This window comes from Nicotiana tomentosiformis, chromosome 2, assembly GCF_000390325.3.
Source record: "Nicotiana tomentosiformis chromosome 2, ASM39032v3, whole genome shotgun sequence".
NCBI lineage: Eukaryota > Viridiplantae > Streptophyta > Magnoliopsida > Solanales > Solanaceae > Nicotiana > Nicotiana tomentosiformis.
Genome location: NC_090813.1, coordinates 78,264,169 through 78,284,594, shown reverse-complemented (window position 1 = coordinate 78,284,594; position 20,426 = coordinate 78,264,169). Strand labels below are relative to the sequence as shown.

Genomic DNA, 20,426 nt, shown 5'->3' with positions numbered 1-20,426 from the left:
GTCAACGTTTTGAGTAAACGACCTCGGAATCAGAATTTGACGATTCCAATAGGTTCGTATGATAATTTTGTACTTGGGCGTATATTCGGATCGGTTTTTGGATGACCCGGGAGCGTTTCAGCGCATAATATTGATAGTTGGAACATTGAAGGTTTTGAAGTTCTTTAAATTTGGTTTAGAGTAGGCTTTGGTATTATCGAGGTCTGTTTGGGATTCCGAGCCTGGAAATAGTTCAGTATGGTGATTTAAGACTTGCACGCAAAATTTGGAGTCATTTAGAGTAGTTTAAGTATGTTTCGGTGCGTTCGGAGTAAGTGGAAAGAACTTGAAGTTCATAAGTTGATTCAATTCGGGTTGGATTATGATTCTTAGTTTTGGTATTATTTTCCGCGTTCCGAGGGTTTGAGCAAGTCTGTCTCATGTTTACGGACTTGTTGGAATGTTTAGGCGAGGCCTCGGGGGCCTCGGGTGCAATCCGGGCATCGCCCTGATTGAACTTGGACTCACAAGGGCTGCTGGTACACCAGTTCTAGTGTGCCCGCACCTGCGAGCTTTTGGCCGCATGTGCGGGATTTTGGCCGTAGAAGCGGCTTGGTAACAGTTGGCCAGTGGTCTGCAGAAGCGAAGGGGAGTGCTCAGAAGCGAACTCGCTTCTGCGATAAGGAGCCGCAGGTGCGAGAATTTCGAATAAGCGCTTCCCTGACCGCAGATGCGGGATCACGTCCGTAGAAGCGACCAACGCTGAGCCTGGGGAATTCTGCATAAGCGGACCTTGTTCCGCATAAGTGGTACTGCAGATGCGGCCCCAGTGACCGCAGGTGCGAAATCGCTGGAGGCAAAATGGTCCATTTAATGCGGGACTTAGGCCATTTTGGCTCGCTTTCTTTCATCTCTTGGGCGATTTTGGACCTCATGGAGATGGGGTTTCACCTAGCACTTTGAGGTAAGTAATTTCTATACAAAGTAAGTTAAATACATAGATTATGGGTAGATTGTAACATGTAAAATATTGAACATTATTGGTTTAGATGAAAAAACTAGGTTTTGATACAAATGGGATTTAACCATGAAAATGGTTAGGGAATTAAGTAAAAATTATATATTTGAATTCGTGAGGTTATGGGTAACAACTTTCTTCGAAAATTTTCGGAATCCGGGCACGTGGGCTCGGGAATAAATTTTGAAAATCTTCTAATTTGGGTTGGGTAATCACTCTAATAGTTAAATTATGAACTTTGGAACATATATTGATTTATTTATATAATATTTGACTAGTTTCGGGTCATTTGGCAATGAGTTGAGGATTTATAGCATATTTGTGGATCGGGAGTGAGCTTGAGAACGAGGTAAGTCTCTTGTCTAACCTTGTAAGAGGGAACTCATCCCCTTAGGTGTATTTTATTGTGAATTATATGTGTGGGGAGCTACGTACGCACTAGGTGACGAGAGTTTGTGCATAGCTATATTCCATGTGATGTCCGGGTAGTCTTAGGTTTATACCATGCTTTGTTTGCTCTATTATGTTGGTCATGCATATTAAATGTATTAACTAGAGTTGAGATTAAGGATTTTAAGATTTAAAGTCTCTCATTCAAATTTCTTATGTGTGGGGAAGAATGGAAGAATTTTATAATAACTTTGAGAAATCTATGTCCACTCGCGTCGCAAGTATTTTCGTTGGCGAGGCAAATTTCCTCTACTCTCATGGGAGCGGGCCGTTAGCTTCGGCAGGTTAATAGATGCATCTATGGTTCGTGTCGTTCGATCCTAGGCAGTGCATACAGTATATACATATATTTTGGATCGGGTCGTACGACCTCGGCATAAATCGTGTGTAACAATACTTGGAGCCTAATCTTCTTGATATGATTTTATTGGCTTGAGAGGTTACAATTATTTAAATAATGGAAATTAATTTGGGATTTATTATCAGTGAAAGAAGTATTTGTTTATCGCTTGTTATGGAGATTTATGGTTGTTTACATAACTCATGCTTATTTAAAATTTTGGTATTTTATTGTTAGCCCATAATAAGTATCGAAGTCGACCCCTCGTCACTACTTCTTCGAGGTTAGACTAGATACTTACTGGGTACATGTTGTTTAGGTACTCACGCTTCACTTCTACACTAACCATGCAGGATCTGAGGCGGGTGCATCTGGACATCATCCCAGTGCGCACTCCTGATACATCGAGACTTAGCGGTGAGCTGCCTTCCGAGCCGTTTTGCAGCACCCGAAATTTTTAGTTTGTATTTACTTTCTGTCTACTTTATTTCAGACATTAGTTTAGTGTTTTGTGTATTCTACTAGTGGCTCATACACTTGTGACACCAGGTCTTCGAATTTTGCTAGTAGACACTTAATGATTTTATAGTATTTATTTCACTACACTTGATCTTACAATTTGTTACGTTTTATTTAATTAAATCTTCTCATCTCTTACTTATGTAATAATTAAAAATCAACTATTTCAAAAATGTTAAAAGAGTAGATACACGGTTAGTTCACTGTTGGCTAGCCTAGCGGCGACGTTGGGCTCCATCACGGCCTATAGGAAATTGGGTCGTGTTAACATGGTATCAGAGCACTAGGTTCACGTAGGTCTCACAAGTTATGTGGAGGCCTAATATAGTCTTGCGGATCGGTGAGGAGATATTCGTACTTATCTTCGAAAGGCTATAGGGTGTTAGGAAACTACTCTTTCTCCATCTCCTATTGTGAAGTTGATGTTATTCTAAGTATCTCTCTCTTATTCTCTCACAGATGGTGAGAACGCGTGCAACATATGTACCCGACCCTGGAGGGGCTGCTCCCCCTATTACTAGAGGCTGAGGCTGAGGCCGAGAGAGCGCTCCAGATCGTGGTAGAGGACAAGGACGTCCCAGAGTTGCTCCAGTTATGCCACCCGTGGATCCAGTAGAGGATTCTATTATTGAGGAGCGGGGCGAGGTACCTGTAGCAGAGCCAGTCCCGGTGGATTTCATGTCTGCACCAGGATTCCAGGAGGTCATGGGCCGTATGCTACGGTTCATGGATCTATGAATGAGGCTGGTTTATTTCCAGCAGACCCAACCATATCTCAGGCGGGAGGGGGAGCACAGACCTCTACCGCTCAGGCTCCAGGGTATGCAGTTGTCGTATATCAGACCCTGGGCGCATTACTCGTGTTCAGAGCTCAGCCAGTTGCAGCAGCTATACCTGAGCCCATACCAGCTGCGACCGGCAATCCGCATAGGCTATTGGACAAATGGACCAGGATACAACCTCTTGTCTTTGGAGGTGAGCGACACGAGGACACCCAGAACTTTATTGATCGATGTAGGAACAGACTGCATAACATGAGGATATTGGAGTCCCATGGGGTGGATTTAACTACCTTCCAGATGGAGGGCAGGGCCCGTAGGTGGTGAAAGTCATATCTGCTCGGCACACTAGTAGGTTCTTCTCCCATGACTTGGGACCAGTTCACACGCCTCTTCTTGGACAAATATATTCCACCCTCTCAAAGGGAAGAGTTGCGATTTCAACTCGAGCAGCTCCAGATGTCGGTGACCGGCTATAAGGAGAAATTTTCTGAGTTGTCTCGCCATGCACTTATGATACTTTCGACCGATGCAAAGAAAGTGAGGAGGTTTGTGGCAGGTTTGAACTCTGCTAGCCAGGACACTATGGCCCGAGAGGTTGAGATGGGGACTTTTTACAAGATAGTTGTAGAGATAGCTCAGAGGATCGAGGGTGCACGTTAGCGTGGTCGGGAGCAGGCTATGAGGGATAAGCAGTTTCAGTATTCTGGAGAGTTCAGTGGTGCCCCGGCTGGGGGCAGGGGTCAGTTCGTGAGGGGTCAGTCTAGCAGGCCCACATATCCAGCGTCGCCGCCTCCTCAGAGTGCTCCCGTGCAGCCCTACTTCAGCGCCATGCCAGAGAGTTCCTACCGGTTGCCAGCTATTCAGGTCTCCTCCAGTGGGTATTCAGTCCATCAAGGTCAGACTTCAGGTCAGCAGTCCTCTGTTCCAAGGGGTTGTTACGAGCGGGGATCCTGGCCACATGAAGAGGTTTTATGCCAAACTTCAGGGCAAGGTAGTACAAAAGGGTCACCAGCCCATGATTACATCACCAGCTGTCGCACCAACCGTCCAGCCGCCCAGAGGCGGAGGGCAGGTGGGTAGGGGTCGTCCTAGAGGTGGAGGTCAGACAGGTGGAGGACAGGCAAGTGGCGCTCCAGCTAGATTCTATGCTTTTCCGGCTAGACCAGATGCAGTGGCCTCAGATACCGTGATCATATGTATTATTTCTATCTACGGTAGGGATGCTTTGGTACTATTTGATACAGGGTCTACCTATTCGTATGTTTTATCTCTATTTGCTCATTACCTGGGTGTTGCTCGGGAGTCCTTGGGTACTCTTATTTATGTGTCCACTACAGTGGGCAATTTTGTTGTTGTGGATCGGATCTACCAGTCCTGCAATGTTACTTTCTGTGGTTATGAAACCCGAGAAGATCTTCTGTTGCTTGATATGACTGACTTTAAGGTCATCTTGGGCATGGATTGGTTGTCTCCATATCACAACATCCTTGATTGTCATGCCAAGATTGTTACCTTGGCGATGCTAGAGTTGCCTAGATTGGAGTGGAGGGGTTCGTCCGTCAGTACATCTAGCTGGGTTATCTCCTTCCTGAAGGCTCGACACATGGTCGAGAAGGTGTGTTTGGCTTATCTCGCTTATGTTCGGGATACTACTGCAGAGACTCCGACGATTGATTCAGTGCCCATGGTCCAGGAGTTTTCTGATGTGTTTCCTTCTGTTCTTCCAGGCATGCCACCAGATCGTGATATCGATTTATGTATTGATTTGGCTCCAGGTACCCAGCCTATCTCTATCCCACTGTACCGCATGGCTCCGAAAGAGTTGAAAGAACAACTTGAGGAATTTCTAGCAAAGGGGTTTATCAGACTGAGTGTGCCACCTTGGGGTACACCGGTGTTATTTGTGAAGAAGAAAGATGGGACTATGCGGTTGTGCATTGATTACCGCCAGTTGAACAAAGTTACCATTAAGAACAAGTACTCGTTGTCGCGTATTGATGATTTATTTGACCAGTTGCAGGGTGCTAGGGTGTTCTCTAAGATTGACTTGAGATCGGGGTACCATCAGTTGAAGATTCGGGATTCGGATGTCCCGAAGACGGCTTTATGGACTAGATATGGCCATTATGAGTTTCTAGTGATGTCCTTTGGCTTGACCAACGCCCCTACGACGTTTATGGATTTGATAAACTGGATGTTCAGACCATACATTGATTCGTTTGTCATTGTCTTCATTGATGACATTTTGATCTACTCATGTAGCATGGAGGAGCACGAGCAGCATTTGAGAGTGGTGCTTCGGACCTTGCGGGAACAGAAGCTATATACTAAGTTCTCCAAGTGTGAGTTCTAGTTAGATTCTGTGGCATTTTGGGACATGTTGTATCAGGCGAGTGTATTAAGGTAGATCCTAAGAAGATTAAGGTAGTTCAGAGTTGGCCTCGTCCTACTACAACGACTGAGATCATAAGCTTCATGGGGTTAGCAGGTTATTATCGTCGGTTTGTGGAGGGCTTCTCATCTATTGCAGCACCTTTGACTAGATTGACCCAGAAGGGTACTCCATTCCGATGGTCCAATGATTGCGAGGCGAGCTTTCAGAAGCTCAAGACCGCATTGATTTTAGCACCAGTGTTAGTGTTGCGTTCCGATTCAGGGATGTATAGTGTGTATTGCGATGCTTCACGAGTTGGTTTGGGATGTGTATTGATGCAGGAGGGGCGAGTTATTGCATATGCTTCATGTCAATTGAAGCCCCATGAGAAGAATTACCATGTACATGATTTGGAAGTGGTTGCGATTGTTCATGCTCTTAAGATTTGGAGGCATTATCTTTATGGGGTGTCCTGTGAGGTTTACACCGATCATCGCAGCTTGCAAAACTTATTCAAGCAGAAGGATCTTAATTTGAGACAGTGCAGGTGGCTTGAGTTACTAAAAGATTATGACATTACCATCTTTTATCATCCGGGCAAGGCGAATGTAGTTGCGGATGCCTTGAGCAAAAAGGCAGAGAGTATGGGTAGTTTGGCCTCCATTTCAGCAGAGGAGAGGCCACTAGCTTTGGACATTCAGTCCTTGGCTAACAGACTTGTGAGGTTGGATATTTTAGAGCCCAGCCAAGTTCTCGCATGCGTTATCGCTCAGTCTTCACTATTTGAGCAGATCAAGGCTCGCCGGTTTGATGATTTGCACTTGTTAGTTCTCAGATAGACGGTACTACATGGTGGTGCCAAGGAAGTTACTATCGGTGATGATGGTGTTCTGTGACTCCAGGGTCGAAATTATTGGGGTAAGAGTTCCTAACTCATTTTTGATTAATTTCCACTAATCTATCATTAATTTATTCATTTAGTTAAGGAATTGGGTTGAGAAATTGGGGGAAAAGGTGGAAAAATCCTTAGGCCGCATTTTGAGATTTTTATCGAGGTTTTGGTATCGGATTTGAGTAATTTTGGTATGGATGGACTCGTGGTTAAACGGGTGTTCAAATTTTATGATTTTTACCCGATTCTGAGATGTGGGTCTGATATTTTTCTTGCACTCTTGTGTGTGGCTACTCTTAGATTTATTCTTCAACCTTCAAGACTCAACTTACGGTGGTAAGATGAATTCTTCGAAATCTTAGATCACTTCTATGTATTCAAGAAAGGTGATAAGTTTAGGCCTATTGTTGTTCTTGATATTCTAAAGGGTCGGGTTTCACAATCTATTTCTTGTTTTTAATTCTCTACCAAAGGTGATTAGTTCTTCGTTAGCTAATTATTATTGTTAGGATTCAATTTCAAGAATAGACTTCTTGAATTCAAGAAACTTTTTCTTGAATTCAATCTATTTTTAATTTCTATCTTCTTTTTTGTTTTCCTATTTTCTTTTAGTTTCTGCATGTTTCTTAACTCTCTTATTTTTCTTTAGTAATTCTCGGACCCCTAACGCGGTGCTATCAAGTGGTATCAGAGGATAGGCTAATCAAGATTTCAATCTTGATAATATTGGGAGTTCCTTGAGCCAACAGGAAATAAAACCCCAAAAAAAAAAAAAAAGTGTTGTTGCTCGTTATTAGTTTTAGAACTCAAGTATTATTTGGTTTCCAAGTCAAGAAAGAAAACAAAAAGAAGGGATCCTAGTTCTTGAAGATTAAGGTAACTTCTTTCTTTCTTCTTGTGAGTTTTGGGTTTCTTAAATTCTTTTCTTTTTTTCTACTAACCAATTCCTATTCTTTCTATGTTTGGTGTTTCACTTGTTTTTTCTTTTTCTATCTTCATATTCTTATCACTAAGGGTTGTGACTAGTAAGGTTTATTAATAAATCTAAAGATTAACGATCAAGAGTTCCTAATGTTGATGGCTTGAGGGAGAAGATCCTAGAGGAGGGACACAGTTCTTGGTATTCTATTCATCCAGGTGCTACGAAGATATATCGCGACCTGAGGCAGCATTATTGGTGGTGGCGGATGAAGGACATAGTTGAGTATGTGGCGAGGTGCATAAATTGCCAGCAGGTCAAGTGTGAGCATCAGAGGCCATGTGGCCTACTTCAGCAGATGACGATACCAGAGTGGAAATGGGAGCGCATTACTATGGACTTCGTAGTTGGTTTGCCGCGGACCTTGCAGAAGTTTGATGTAGTTTGGGTCATTGTCGACAGGTTGACCAAGTCAGCACACTTCATTCCGGTTGTGACCATGTATTCTTCATAGAGGTTGGCCCAGATTTATATTTAGGAGATTGTTCAGTTGCATGGTGTGCTTGTCTTTACTATATCAGATAGAGGCCCTCAGTTTACTTCGCATTTTTTGAGAGCAGTACAGAGTGAGTTAAGGACCTGTGTAGAGCTCAACATAGTCTTTCATCCGTAGACCGACGGGTAGTCGGAGCGGACAATTCAGATTTTGAAAGATATGCTCAGAGCATGTGTGATTGACTTCGGAGGGCAATGGGATCGATTCTTGCCTTTGGCCGAGTTTGCTTACAACAGTTATCAGTCCAACATTGAGACGGCTCCATTTGAGGCTTTATATGGTCGGCGATGTCGCTCTCCCATCGGATGGTTTGAGCCCTACGAGGCTAAGTTATATGGTACTGATTTGGTGAAGGATGCCTTGAAAAAAGTAAAGTTGATTTAGGAGCGACTTCGCATAGCATAGTCCAAACAGAAGAGTTACGCGGATCAAAAGGTACGTGATTTATCTTTTATGGTGGGCAAGAAAGTTCTCTTGAAGGTCTCGCCGATGAAGGGGGTCATGAGGTTCGGAAAAGAAAGGCAAATTGATCCTAATGTTTATAGGTCCGTTCGAGGTATTTGAGACGAGTTTGAGAGGTTGCTTATGATCTTGCTTTGCCTCCCAGTCTATCGGGAGTTCATCCGGTTTTTCACGTGTCTATGCTCCGTAGGTATCATGCCGATAGGACGCATATGTTGGACTACAACACGGTTCAGTTAGATGAGAGCCTGGGTTATGAGGAGGAGCCAGCTGCCATTGTTGACAGACAAGTTTGACAGTTGAGGTCCAAGAAGACTTCTGCAGTAAAGGTTCAGTAGAGGGGTCAACCAGTCGAGGCGGCGACTTGTGAGACCGAGGAGGACATGCGGAGCAGATATCTACACATGTTTAGCACTCCGGATATGATTCTAGATCCGTTCGAGGACGAACGTTTGTTTAAGAGGTGGAGAATGTAACGAACCGACCGGTAATTTTGCTTTCTAGATCCATGCCCCCCTAAATAAGACTTCCATGTATGTGATTTTATTGTTTTATAACTTGCGGGGATGGTTAGTCTGGGATTTGGAAGGGTTCGGGTTGATATCGGAACATTTGGTTCCTTAAGGTTGGCTAAAAAGGGCTAAGTTTGACTTGAGTCAACGTTTTGAGTAAACGACCTCGGAATCGGGATTTGACGATTCCAATAGGTTCGTATGATGATTTTGGACTTGGGCGTATATTCGGATCGGGTTTTTGATGACCCAGGAGCGTTTCGGTGCATAATATTAATAGTTGGCACCTTGAAGGTTTTAAAGTTCTTTAAATTTGGTTTAGAGTAGGTTTTGGTGTTATCGAGGTCTGTTTGGGATTCCGAGCTCGGGAATAGTTTTGTATGATGATTTAAGACTCGCACGCAAAATTGGGAGTCATTCCGAGTAGTTTAAGTATGTTTCAGCGCGGTCGAAGTAAGTTAGAAGAACTTGAAGTTCATAAGTTGATTCAATTCGGTTTGGGATGTGAATCTTAGTTTTGGTGTTGTTTTCCGCATTCCAAGGGTTCAAGCAAGTTTGTCTCATATTTACGGACTTTTTGGTATGTTTGGGCGAGGCCTCGGGGGCCTCGGGTGCAATCCGGCGATGCACGAATTGAACTTGGACTCAAAAGGGCTGCTGGTGCACCAATTCTGGTGTGCCCGCACTTGCGAGCTTTTGGCCGTAGGTGCGAGCCCGCATGTGCGGGATTTTGGCCGCAGAAGAGGCTTGGTAACAGTTGGCCAGTGGTCTACAGAAGCGAAGGGGAGTGCATAGAAGCGGACTCGCTTCTGCGATGAGGAGCCGCATGTGCGAGAAGGACGCAAATGCGCTTCCCTGACCGCAAAAGCGTGACAGTAGATGCATGATCACGTCCGCAGAAGCGACCAGCGCTAGGCCTAGGGAATTTTGTAGAAGCGGACCTTATTCCGCATAAGCGGTACTGCGGATGCGGCCCAGTGACCGTAGGTACGAAATCTCTGGAGGCAGAATGGTCCATTTAATGCGGGACTTTGGCTATTTTGGCTCACTTTCTTTCATCTCTTGGGCGATTTTGGAGATCTTGGAGAGGGGTTTTCACCTAGCACTTTGAGGTAAGTAATTTCTATACAAAGTGAGTTCAATACATAGGTTATGAGTGAATTTTAACATGTAAAATATTGAGAATCATGGGTTTAGATGAAAAACCTAGGTTTTGATAAAAATGGGATTTAACCACGAAAATGGTTAGGGAATTAAGTGAAAATTATATATTTGAGTTCATGAGGTTATGGGTAACAACTTTCTTTGAAAATTTTCGGAATCCGGGCCTGTGGGCCCGTGGATGAATTTTGAGAATCTTCCAATTTGGGTTGGGTAATCACTCTAATAGTTAAATTATGAACTTTGAAACATATATTGATTTATTTATATAACATTTGACTAGTTTCGGGTCGTTTGGCAAAGAGTTGAGGATTTAAAGCATATTTGTGGATCGGGAGTGAGCTTGAGAACGAGGTAAGTCTCTTGTCTAACCTTGTAAAAGAGAACTTATCCCCTTAGGTGTATTTTTATTGTGAATTATATGTGTGGGGAGCTATGTACGCACTAAGTGATGAGAGTCCGTGCGTAGCTATATTCTCATGTGATGTCCGGATAGTCTTAGGCTTACACCATGCTTTGTTTGCTCTATTATGTTGGTCATGCATATTAAATGTATTAACTAGAGTTGAGATTAAGGATGTTAAGATTTAAAGTCTCCCATTCAAATTTCTTATGTGTGGGGAAGAATGGAAGAATTTTATAATAACTTTGAGAAATCTATGTTCACTCGCGTCGCAAGTATTTTCACGGGCGAGGCAAATTTTCTCTACTCTCATGGGAGCGGGTTGTTCGCCTCGACAGATTAATAGATGCATCTATGGTTCATACCGTTCGACCTCGGCAGTGCACACAAAATATATATGGATCAGACCGTACGACCTCGGCATAAATCATGCGTAAAAATACTTGGAGCCTAATCTTCTTGATATGATTTTATTGGCTTGAGAGGTTACAATAATTTAAATGATGGGAATTAATTTGGGATTTATTATCAGTGAAAGAAATATTTGTTTATCGCTTGTTATGTAGATTTATGGTTGTTTACATAACTCATGCTTATTTAGAATTTCGGTATTTTATTGTTAGCCCATAGTAAGTGTCGAAGTCGACCCCTCATCACTACTTCTTCGAGGTTAGACTAGATACTTACTGGGTACATGTTGTTTATGTACTCACGCTATACTTCTGCACTAACCATGCAGGATCTGAGGCAGGTGCATTTGGACATCATCTCGGCGTGCACTCCTGATACATCGAGACTTAGCGGTGAGCTGCCTTCCGAGCCGTTCTGCAGCACCCGAAGTCTTTCTTTTGTATTTACTTTATGTCTACTTTATTTTAGACAATAGTTTAGTATTTTGTGTATTCTACTAATGGCTCATACACTTGTGACACAGGGTCTTGGGATTTTGCTAGTAGACACTTAATGATTTTTGAGTATTTATTTTACTATACTTGATCTTACAATTTGTTATGTTTTATTTTATTAAATTTTCTCATCTCTTTCTTATGTAATAATTAAAAATCAACTATTTCAAAAATATTAAAAGAGTAGATACACGGTTAGTTCACTGTTGGCTTGCCTAGTGGCGATGTTGGGCGCCATCATGGACTATAGGAAACTGGGTCGTGACAACTTCGACTGCTATTTGTGAAATCATCCGAATGCTCTTGTGAAAAGCCAAAATCATGGTCATAGTCCGAATTTGGTTGGTGATAACTGAAAAAAATAAAAATTGTCTTGCAATGAAGAATGGTTTGAGAATTAAAAGCTTAATACAGTTACCCAATAGTATAACACTACGGTATATAATATACTATAAGAGTATACATCTATACTGCAATAGTATACTCTAATTATATAATATACTGCAATGGTATAGTGTAATAATATGTAATATACTATAATAATATATTGTAATAACATACAATATATATATAATGTAACAACATGCTTCAACTATTGTTTTATCATCTGGGTGCTATTGTACAAAGCTAAAATCGTAGTTATAGTCTAAACTTGGTGGCTGATAATTGAAGAAAAACAAAACTAGTCCACCATTAAATGAGCTTTGAAGCTTTTGGTTTGGGAATTGAAAGTAATAATTGTTTGGACTTTGAATGAGGATGGATATTATTAAAATTTGTTGCAAATATTTGTAAGAATTTGAATATGAAGTTTGAGTTTATTTAAAGTTGATTTGAAGTGGATTTGGTCAAAAATTTCAAGCTAAAGAACTCCTCCAACACTTTGTCTCCAATTTAAATTTATGTAATGCATATATGAAATACAATAAGGTTTTATTTGGTTCATTTGAAATTGGTGTTGATTTCAACTTTTTTCAACTACTATAAGTATATAATGTAAATAGTTTGTGGGTAAAAATTCTTTATGGGTATAGACGGGTAATTACTTTCAGACGCATGGGTAATTGCTTAAGATCCCCTAAAAAATAAACCAATCACTTACCAAACCATAATAAGTTTGGTCTTTTTGGATTTTAGCTCGATGGTTCATCTTTATTCTTTATTTTTACTTTTAAGTCTTAATAAAGTGTTATTACTTAACTTCAATCTAACAACAAGAGAATGACTATTAAAATTTTCGAGTATCAAGGACACATCCTCTTTGATTCCCCACACGCGCTTTAAATCTAAAAATAACTGTTCCGCAATCAATACTTTTAATTTCACTGTAAGTCTCTTCAAATTTATCATAACATACTTGATAGGAATTTTCACTAGTGGAAATATCAAAAGAAGAGCTTCATGTTTCACTTCTAGCCATTGATCCTTCAATTAGATCCATCAGTAACTCATATAAAATTTGTGAAAATAGAACGGGCTAGCTAGTTTTCGGACTGGTAATTGAAAAATAGTCAGCATTTGCAAAGTCATTAAAAAATAGCCACTATTTTGCTGAAATACGGAAAGTTCCAGCATAATATACTGGAGATTGGTGTGCACATGTGTATGAACTTCTAGCATATTATGCTGGAACTCCAGCACACGGAAAGTTCGAGCATAATATACTGGAGATTGGAGTACATGTGTATGAACTTCCAGCATACTATGATGGAAAATATACTGGAACTCCAGTATATTATTCTGGAAGTTCACATGTAAAAATTCGAACTCCAGTATATTATGCTGGAATATTTTCCGGATTTTGAACAGTATTTTCGTTCAGATTTATCTTTACATGAAAAGTGACTAAATTTCGATTACTTTTGAAATTGTGATTATTTTTTAATTATCACTTGCAAATTTAGCTATTTTTGAATTTTACGCATAAAATTCCCTTAACCTATACAAGATAGAGAATGTTAAAAAATGAACTTCACAGGTCATTCCTCACTTAACACTTGTGTTTATTCAAGATCAAAATCTTTTTATGACCACACTCAAAAATTAAAATGATTCTTCACAACTAGTTTTTCAAAATTTTGATGCAAACACCACCTAAAAATGGAACAAAAACCTAAATTTTATTTAAACCAATATTTAGGGGTCTTATTTCTCACACATTTTCCTCAATGCTACCTCTATGCCTTTAGGCCAAAAATGAGGGTACAAACTGTAAATCAGGAATAAATCAATCCCTTTCCTAACAAGACCCGGATCCGTAATAGAATCTGGATATTAAAACGGGAGACCAGACGCTAACCCTAACACGACCAGATTTTCTGGATTCTTCTCTTTCCTCTAGTACCTTCAATCTCCCTAGCTGCGCGCAATTAGAATTGCGGAGTCTACTAGGGTTTAGCGACCCACCGATCGGAGATTTTCTGTTCGGTCGCTTTATCCGCCGTGGAAACGCATCGTCGGCGAGACTCACCCATCCATCGTACTGGTACATGCCTTTTCCTTTAGCAATGTTGAATTCATAGCGTATCTCTATTTTATTGCTGAATTTTCACTTTAACTATTTTGGATTTTTGATAATTAAATGTGAATTTTCATTCTCTTTTCAAGTTTGCTAAGTTCCTTGTCGCATCCACGATTATAGATATTATATGGGCGATTGGGCGCTCATACAAAAACGTTTTTTTTTGGTATACAACTGTACAATTATGACTCAATCCCAAACTAGTTGTATCGGCTATATAAATTTCGATTCAGTTCAAATAGCCTGCTTTATTGCACTGTTGAATTATTTGTAGAATTCTCTAAATCTCCCACGTATGCCCCCAAGTATTGGTCTACTTGTAAGAATGCAATACATGATGTGTGGTTAGGCGCGGGTCTAATTTTCCTGGTATTTAAGTGGAGAAAGGTAGAGGGCAAAGTGGAGAAGGCAGAGGGGGGCCCCTATTATCCACCAAGTCTTAACTGTGCCCCACCGGCCCTCAGGTATTCCTCGGTTATGGGTTATCAAAAGAAAATCTCCCACATATCCCTACACTGTCATACAATGTCCAACCTACTCCCGTCAAACAGTAGACCTAATGCATGTGTGGCAAGAACACAAATGTTAATGGACACTTTTTCTTTCATTTTTAGTGTTTTTTTTAAGTTTGCATAATGGAGAATCTTGTGGGCGATGTGATGTGCTTGATTCATCTTGGAGTTTCATATGCACAATAAAACTGTTTCAAGTTGTTAATTATGCTGTATAAATGATTTTATTAAAGATCAATCTGGAATTTGAAGGTACTCATTGCTGATAATTTGATTTCTCTTGAAGGTAAACTAAGTTTTTGTCTACTTCTTTTGCAGATACTCAAATTTACAAGTTTTTGTGGACAGAAGAGAATCAAATAGAGATGGAGGATTGGGGTAATGTTGATATTTCTCAAATTTCTTATTACTACTCTTCCTGTGTAAAACTAATTCAATTACTATTGATGCTTATACGTCTTGCTTTATTTAGGAAACAATTTATTGTTCTTTTCTTTTTCATTTTTGATAAGTAGGAAGCTGTTTACTGTTCTTAATTGGAAGGCACTAAATGTAAGTCTTTGTGTACTCCATATCTTTGTGACATCTATTGTTTCATGATAGATTATTATTATTTATAGATTTTCTGTATAACTTTGATATTGGGAGATGTGTCCCTTGCCGAAGTAGTATTATTTATAGTGGCTTGTTGAATTAGTATCTATCCCAACCTTGGTGGATAGAGTTACCTGTTGTTGGTGGGAGGTGACAAGTTTCCCGTGGAATTAGTCGAGGTGCGCGCAAGCTGGCCGGGACACCACAATTATAAAAAAAATTATTATTTATAGTTCTTACATGCAAAAGTAGTATGATCTTGTCTGGTGTTGTATATTCCTTGTAATTGATATAGTTCGACCAATGTCCTAAAGGCTATGGTTTAGGGTGTGCTTGGTATGAAGGAAAATATTTTCCAGAAAATGTTTTCCAATTTTCCCATGTTTGGTTGGCTTAAATGTTTTGGAAAACATTTTCCTCATGAACTCATTTTCTCCAATTGGAGAAAAATGTTTTCCCTATCAAGAGAAGGGAAAACATTTTTCAAAACTCTTTTTCAACCTTCCTCTCATTCCCCGTCCCCACCAACCCACCTCCACACCCCAACTACACCCACCCCAACCCCACCCACCCTCGCCCCAAAATAGAAATATTATTAATAGTACTTTCTTTTCATGATATAAATAGAGTTATTTTTTTTCATTTCAATAAATGAGTATTTTCTTTAGTTTCAACAAAATGATGTAGTAAAAAGTATTTTCTTTCATTTCAACAAAATGATGTAGTAAAAGTATTTTCTTTTCATGATGTAGAAAAAGTATTTTCTTTCATTTCAACAAAATGAGTATTTTTTTTCATTATTTCCTTTCATTTCAACAAAATGAGTACTTTATTTTCATGTTGTAGAAATAGTACTTTTTTTTCAACAAAAAAAAGGAGTATTTTTTTTTAGTTATGGAGCACAAATTTCAACATTGTTTTTGCTTTAAAAAAGTAAAGCAACAACCAAACAAGGGAAACTCATTTTCCATAAAAATATTTTCTAGGAAAACATTTTCCTTCTTACCAAACACACCCTTAATATACAAAATTTTCCGTGCCATTATATGTCTCCAACTAGTGGATGAAATGGAGTAATCTAATATGAAGATGCAAAATATTACTTAATGTCCAGCTTTTGTTGTAGCTACTCTTTTGCAAAATTCATGAAAGATATATGCACTATGAGCTTTCGCGATATTTATTTATTCAAGCAAATTTTGGGATGTAGCACAATAACCATGATGTTGTGGGACGCTAGGGGTTTGAGGTGTGCAATTGTTGCCTGCACTTCCTCATTGCTCTGTCAAACCTCAGTCTAACTAGGTGTGCAACGTAGAACAATTACTGTTATTATTTTTGCTTTCTTCTTGAGGGATGGTGTTAATATTAATGTAAATGGGGACATGTTGGGTAGGAATGCAGGACACATTAACTCAAAACTTTCCTTGTTCCTTCTTGATACTTTGACACCAACAATTTTGTTTTAACCTCATAATGTGCACTGCCTGTTGCTCACACCGGGGGTTTGTGGGTGCAGAAAGGAAAAGGAATAAACAATTATCTAACAATTCATTTCACTAATCAATGGTAAACTGCTTTCTTTATTAATCGTAAGAGTTTTCTACTTGATTCTTGATATCTATGTGCTGAGGGCACTTCACTTGAACTCACTGGTCACATAGATATGATTTTGGCATAACGTTTACAGATAGATGCTTGCATCAAAGAAGTAAATAACCATAGTCAAGTGGTCAAATATCTACAGTAATTGGTGTCGGGACAGCTTGCGCACCTCGGCTCTTCTACCGGGTACCTGCAACCTCCCACCAGCACAGGTACCAGGTAAATCTGTCCACCAAGGTTTAGGCAAATGGGAACAAATCACCTTGTGTTTTTTGTCCCTCTTGGGATTTGAACGAGACCTGTATGGTTCTCCACCCACTTCATTGATCACTAGGCCACACCTTGGGTGCTTGGCAATATACTATGCACGTCAGGTCCCTATTTTTAGGAGATATTGCATGCTCAACCAAGTGTATTTAAGGGATTGAGGATTTGATTCATTTATCTTTCTGAAATGACTTGGATTCCCTGTCCAAGATATTGCATGTTCAAACCAGTGTATTTAAGGGATTGAGGATTTCATTCATCTATCTTTTTTTCTGAAAAAACTTGGATTTCCTGTCCATTTACATTGTCTATCACTCTACTGTGCATGCAGAAAAAGGGATGTAATTACCCTCAACTACCTCTGTGGTTAAAATCTGTGATACTACCAATCTTTCTGATATAATTGCCTATGTTTACTGATTGGCTGTTCACTAGTGAATTCTGAGTTTTGGTATAACTTGACAAATTTTGTAGTTCTAAGCCACATCATTGTATGCAAGATTGTCTATAATTTGCACTTTTTGTTTCAGAGGATGTTCCAGTTCCGGATCTTCTTAAGAAGGAGCAACCAGGGAGTAAATGGGATGATGAAGATGCAGATGATAATGATGTAAAAGAATCTTGGGAAGATGAAGAGGAGCCTGTTCCGGTATAGTTGACTAGTTATTGGTTTCCTGCTTTTGTTTTGTGAACAGGCTTGCAGTATTCGTGAATTCCAAAAATTCATCTTAGTTAAACTGTCTTGTTCCAATAATCCACTTCTTTGCCTGCTAATGTTGTGTGTTTATCAGTATCTTGAAAAGTAGAAATTACTCTTTTGGGTGGAGAATATCTACTTGGATTAACTTATAGAAGAATTATCCAAGTGATTTTGGTGGTGGTGTTGCTGCATCAATGGGTTGTATTTATGTGTTTTGCATGCTAACCTGGAAGTGTAATGTAATATTTTAGTCTCTTTTGGATTTTGCTGATTTCTGTTATGCGTCATATGCTTTGCATACTAGGTGAATTCCATTTATTTGAGTAGGTTGTTGCATCATGCATGCACAAATTATTTGGTTATCATACGACTAATAGATGAAGGAAAGCTATGTTGAGTGGGATAATAGAACACAGTTCAGATGCTTCTGTATCATGTCATTGTTTGCTGCTGGTGCAGGAGACTCATGGCAAATTCCTTAGTGTTTGCATATGAGTTCATAGATTAGAAACCCTCACTTTTGTGTCTATTTCTCTGAGAATATGATATAAGCCTGATCAAGATATTAATGCAGTTGTCATCATTTAATATAGCAGAACAGAATTTGCGATACTCATGGTGAAAAGCTATTTCAGCCATGTAATCATAGGACTGCTTAGGGTCTTAAAAAAGCTATTTTAGCTTTGTAATCATGAGAATGCTTAGAGTTGTTAAGAGCTGTTTCAGCATTGTAATTATAAAACTGCCCGTTTTCCTTCTCCATTTTAAATTTACTTCTGAGTATGTGATATTAAAGGCTTTCCCTGTATGATTGTGTTGTCACTTGTCACCGATCCATGAGGAGAATGCTTGAAAGCAATGTTATTACATAACCTGTTGTTATATGTTTCATCAGCTGTTTATAGAAGAAAATTACTCATGCCATACAACCAATTCTAACAGTAGGGTGATTCTCTTCCGTGGAATATTATTTTCTTTAAGAAATTTAATTTTTGTCCTTCATGCGTTCTGTAAGATTATTTTCATATCACTGCCTATATTTTTCTATTCAACGTGCTCATGCACCATGTTACGTGCTCGGTGATTCTCATGTTCTGGTGACATGTGTCCTATGTCAAGTACTGTCTCTGCATGAAACGTCCTATGTCTTGGTCTAATCAGTTTAAGCTATGGTTGATTGATCAGGCACCTAAACCAGAACCTCCTGCTGAGAAGGCACCCAAGAAGTCTGCTGCAAAAGCTAGTGAAAAGAAAGGCAAGGAAGCTGAAATTCATACCAAGGAAGAGCCTCTAGATCCAGTAGCAGAGAAACTTCGCCAGCAAAGGTTAGAGAACTTACATATTTGTCACTAATGCCGTTCATGCCTCCAATAGAGTAGTTTTAACTGAGAAATACAGGATTAATAATTTAGCTGAATAAGAAGTTGGTGTCATGCCAAGACAATATTCTCGTATAGGTGAAATTATGTGGGAGGGTGACGGGTAAAGGAGTAATTTATCTTACAAACTGAAATAAACAAGTCAGGTCGGTTATAGTTAATAAGTTGAATTTTATTCTGGTCGGGAATTGTGTGTTGCTTTCCCTGTCTGTAATTTCTTGGGTTTCCCGGTGAACAAAATACAATTTGGTATTCGGTTCTATGACATGCACACCTCAAGTTATTCAGAATTCTTTTCGCACGTCTCTTTTACAGGCTTGTGGAAGAAGCCGATTATAAGTCCACAGCTGAATTGTTCGCCACGAAAGGTGGTGATGACAAGACCATTGACAATTTCATCCCCAAAAGTGAGAATGATTTCTTGGAATATGCTGAGTTGATTTCTCATAAGCTGCGACCATATGAGGTTTGGCAAGTTTAACCTTTTCAGTCTTTTCTGATTTCTTGATTGTTGGGGCTTAATTTTGACTCGGCATTAAATGCCTGTCTTTTTTCAGAAAAGCTACCATTATATTGGGTTGCTCAAGTCTGTTATGAGATTGTCAATGACTGCGTTGAAAGGTGCAGATGCTAAAGAAATTGCCTCTTCTGTTACTGCAATTGCAAATGAGAAGATTAAAGCAGAAAAGGAAGCCAATGCAAGTAAAAAGAAAGGTAATGCTGTGCCTAATTTTGTCTATATGATAATTGTGACCTCCAATGGCTGGGCTTATGACTTTTCCCTTGCAGGTGCAAAGAAGAAGCAGATACATGTTGATAAGGCAGATGATGAAGCTGTGGTAAATGCATATGATGGTTATGATGATTATGATTTCATGTGAAAGGGAAACTTAGCAAACACATGCATGTTAGGCCGACAATATCACCTTTCTAGTTACATCAGTCCGACAATCTTTTGGATTTAGAAGTGACAACTGTGAGGAAGATCCTGCAGCCTGTTCTCCCAATTCTGGAGGCTTATTGAGTGTCTATGTTTTTTTTTTTTTGGTTTACATTTTGAGGTCAGTTACTGATTGGAGATCCATTGGTAAAATATTTTTCAGTTGATCTGCGTTTTCTTGTATGATGTGGATCTTAGATTTTGGACCTATAGATTTCCTGTAACTGTCTTATTCGAAACTATTTATATGGACTCTTTATTCTCATGCTTATCTTTTGTTGCTGACTATTTGGCGATGTGTTTATATGATAATTATTTGATAGTGTTTCTGTGGAAATCAAATGGCCCAGAGTTGAAGGGATGTAACTTTGGTTCGAATATAACCATATGAAATTCTTGTTTTAAGACTTGGATTGCCAAATTCAACATCTGCATGAGAGCATGAACCCCTGGCAATTCTGAACGCCTCAGCTCTTATTCTTTATGTTGTTATTTCTGGAGAAGTTTACGTAATTAATGCCAAAATTGACACATTTTGATATCTTACGAGCTCATTTAGTTGACGCAAGCCATAATCTTAACAAATAAGATGTACTAGTAGCGCTACGAATTGAAGTTGAGATGGTTCGTTGCCGT

At 39.6% G+C, this 20,426-nt stretch overlaps 1 protein-coding gene and 1 long non-coding RNA gene across 2 annotated transcripts; both read left to right on the top strand.

Moving 5' to 3' along the window:
* Positions 1-13,574: 13,574 nt before the first annotated feature.
* Positions 13,575-20,059, top strand: LOC104086951 (uncharacterized). Its single transcript, XM_009591313.4, has 7 exons — positions 13,575-13,757; positions 14,624-14,683; positions 17,302-17,420; positions 18,657-18,796; positions 19,166-19,316; positions 19,408-19,564; positions 19,640-20,059. Exons 2-7 carry the CDS (start codon positions 14,671-14,673, stop codon positions 19,729-19,731), a joined length of 672 nt encoding a protein of 223 aa, XP_009589608.1. The 5' UTR covers positions 13,575-13,757; positions 14,624-14,670; the 3' UTR covers positions 19,732-20,059.
* On the top strand, positions 14,833-15,284 carry LOC138906557 (uncharacterized). The gene is made up of 2 exons (XR_011414011.1): positions 14,833-14,970; positions 15,133-15,284. It is a non-coding gene; the product is annotated as an uncharacterized lncRNA (long non-coding RNA).
* Positions 20,060-20,426: the final 367 nt, after the last annotated feature.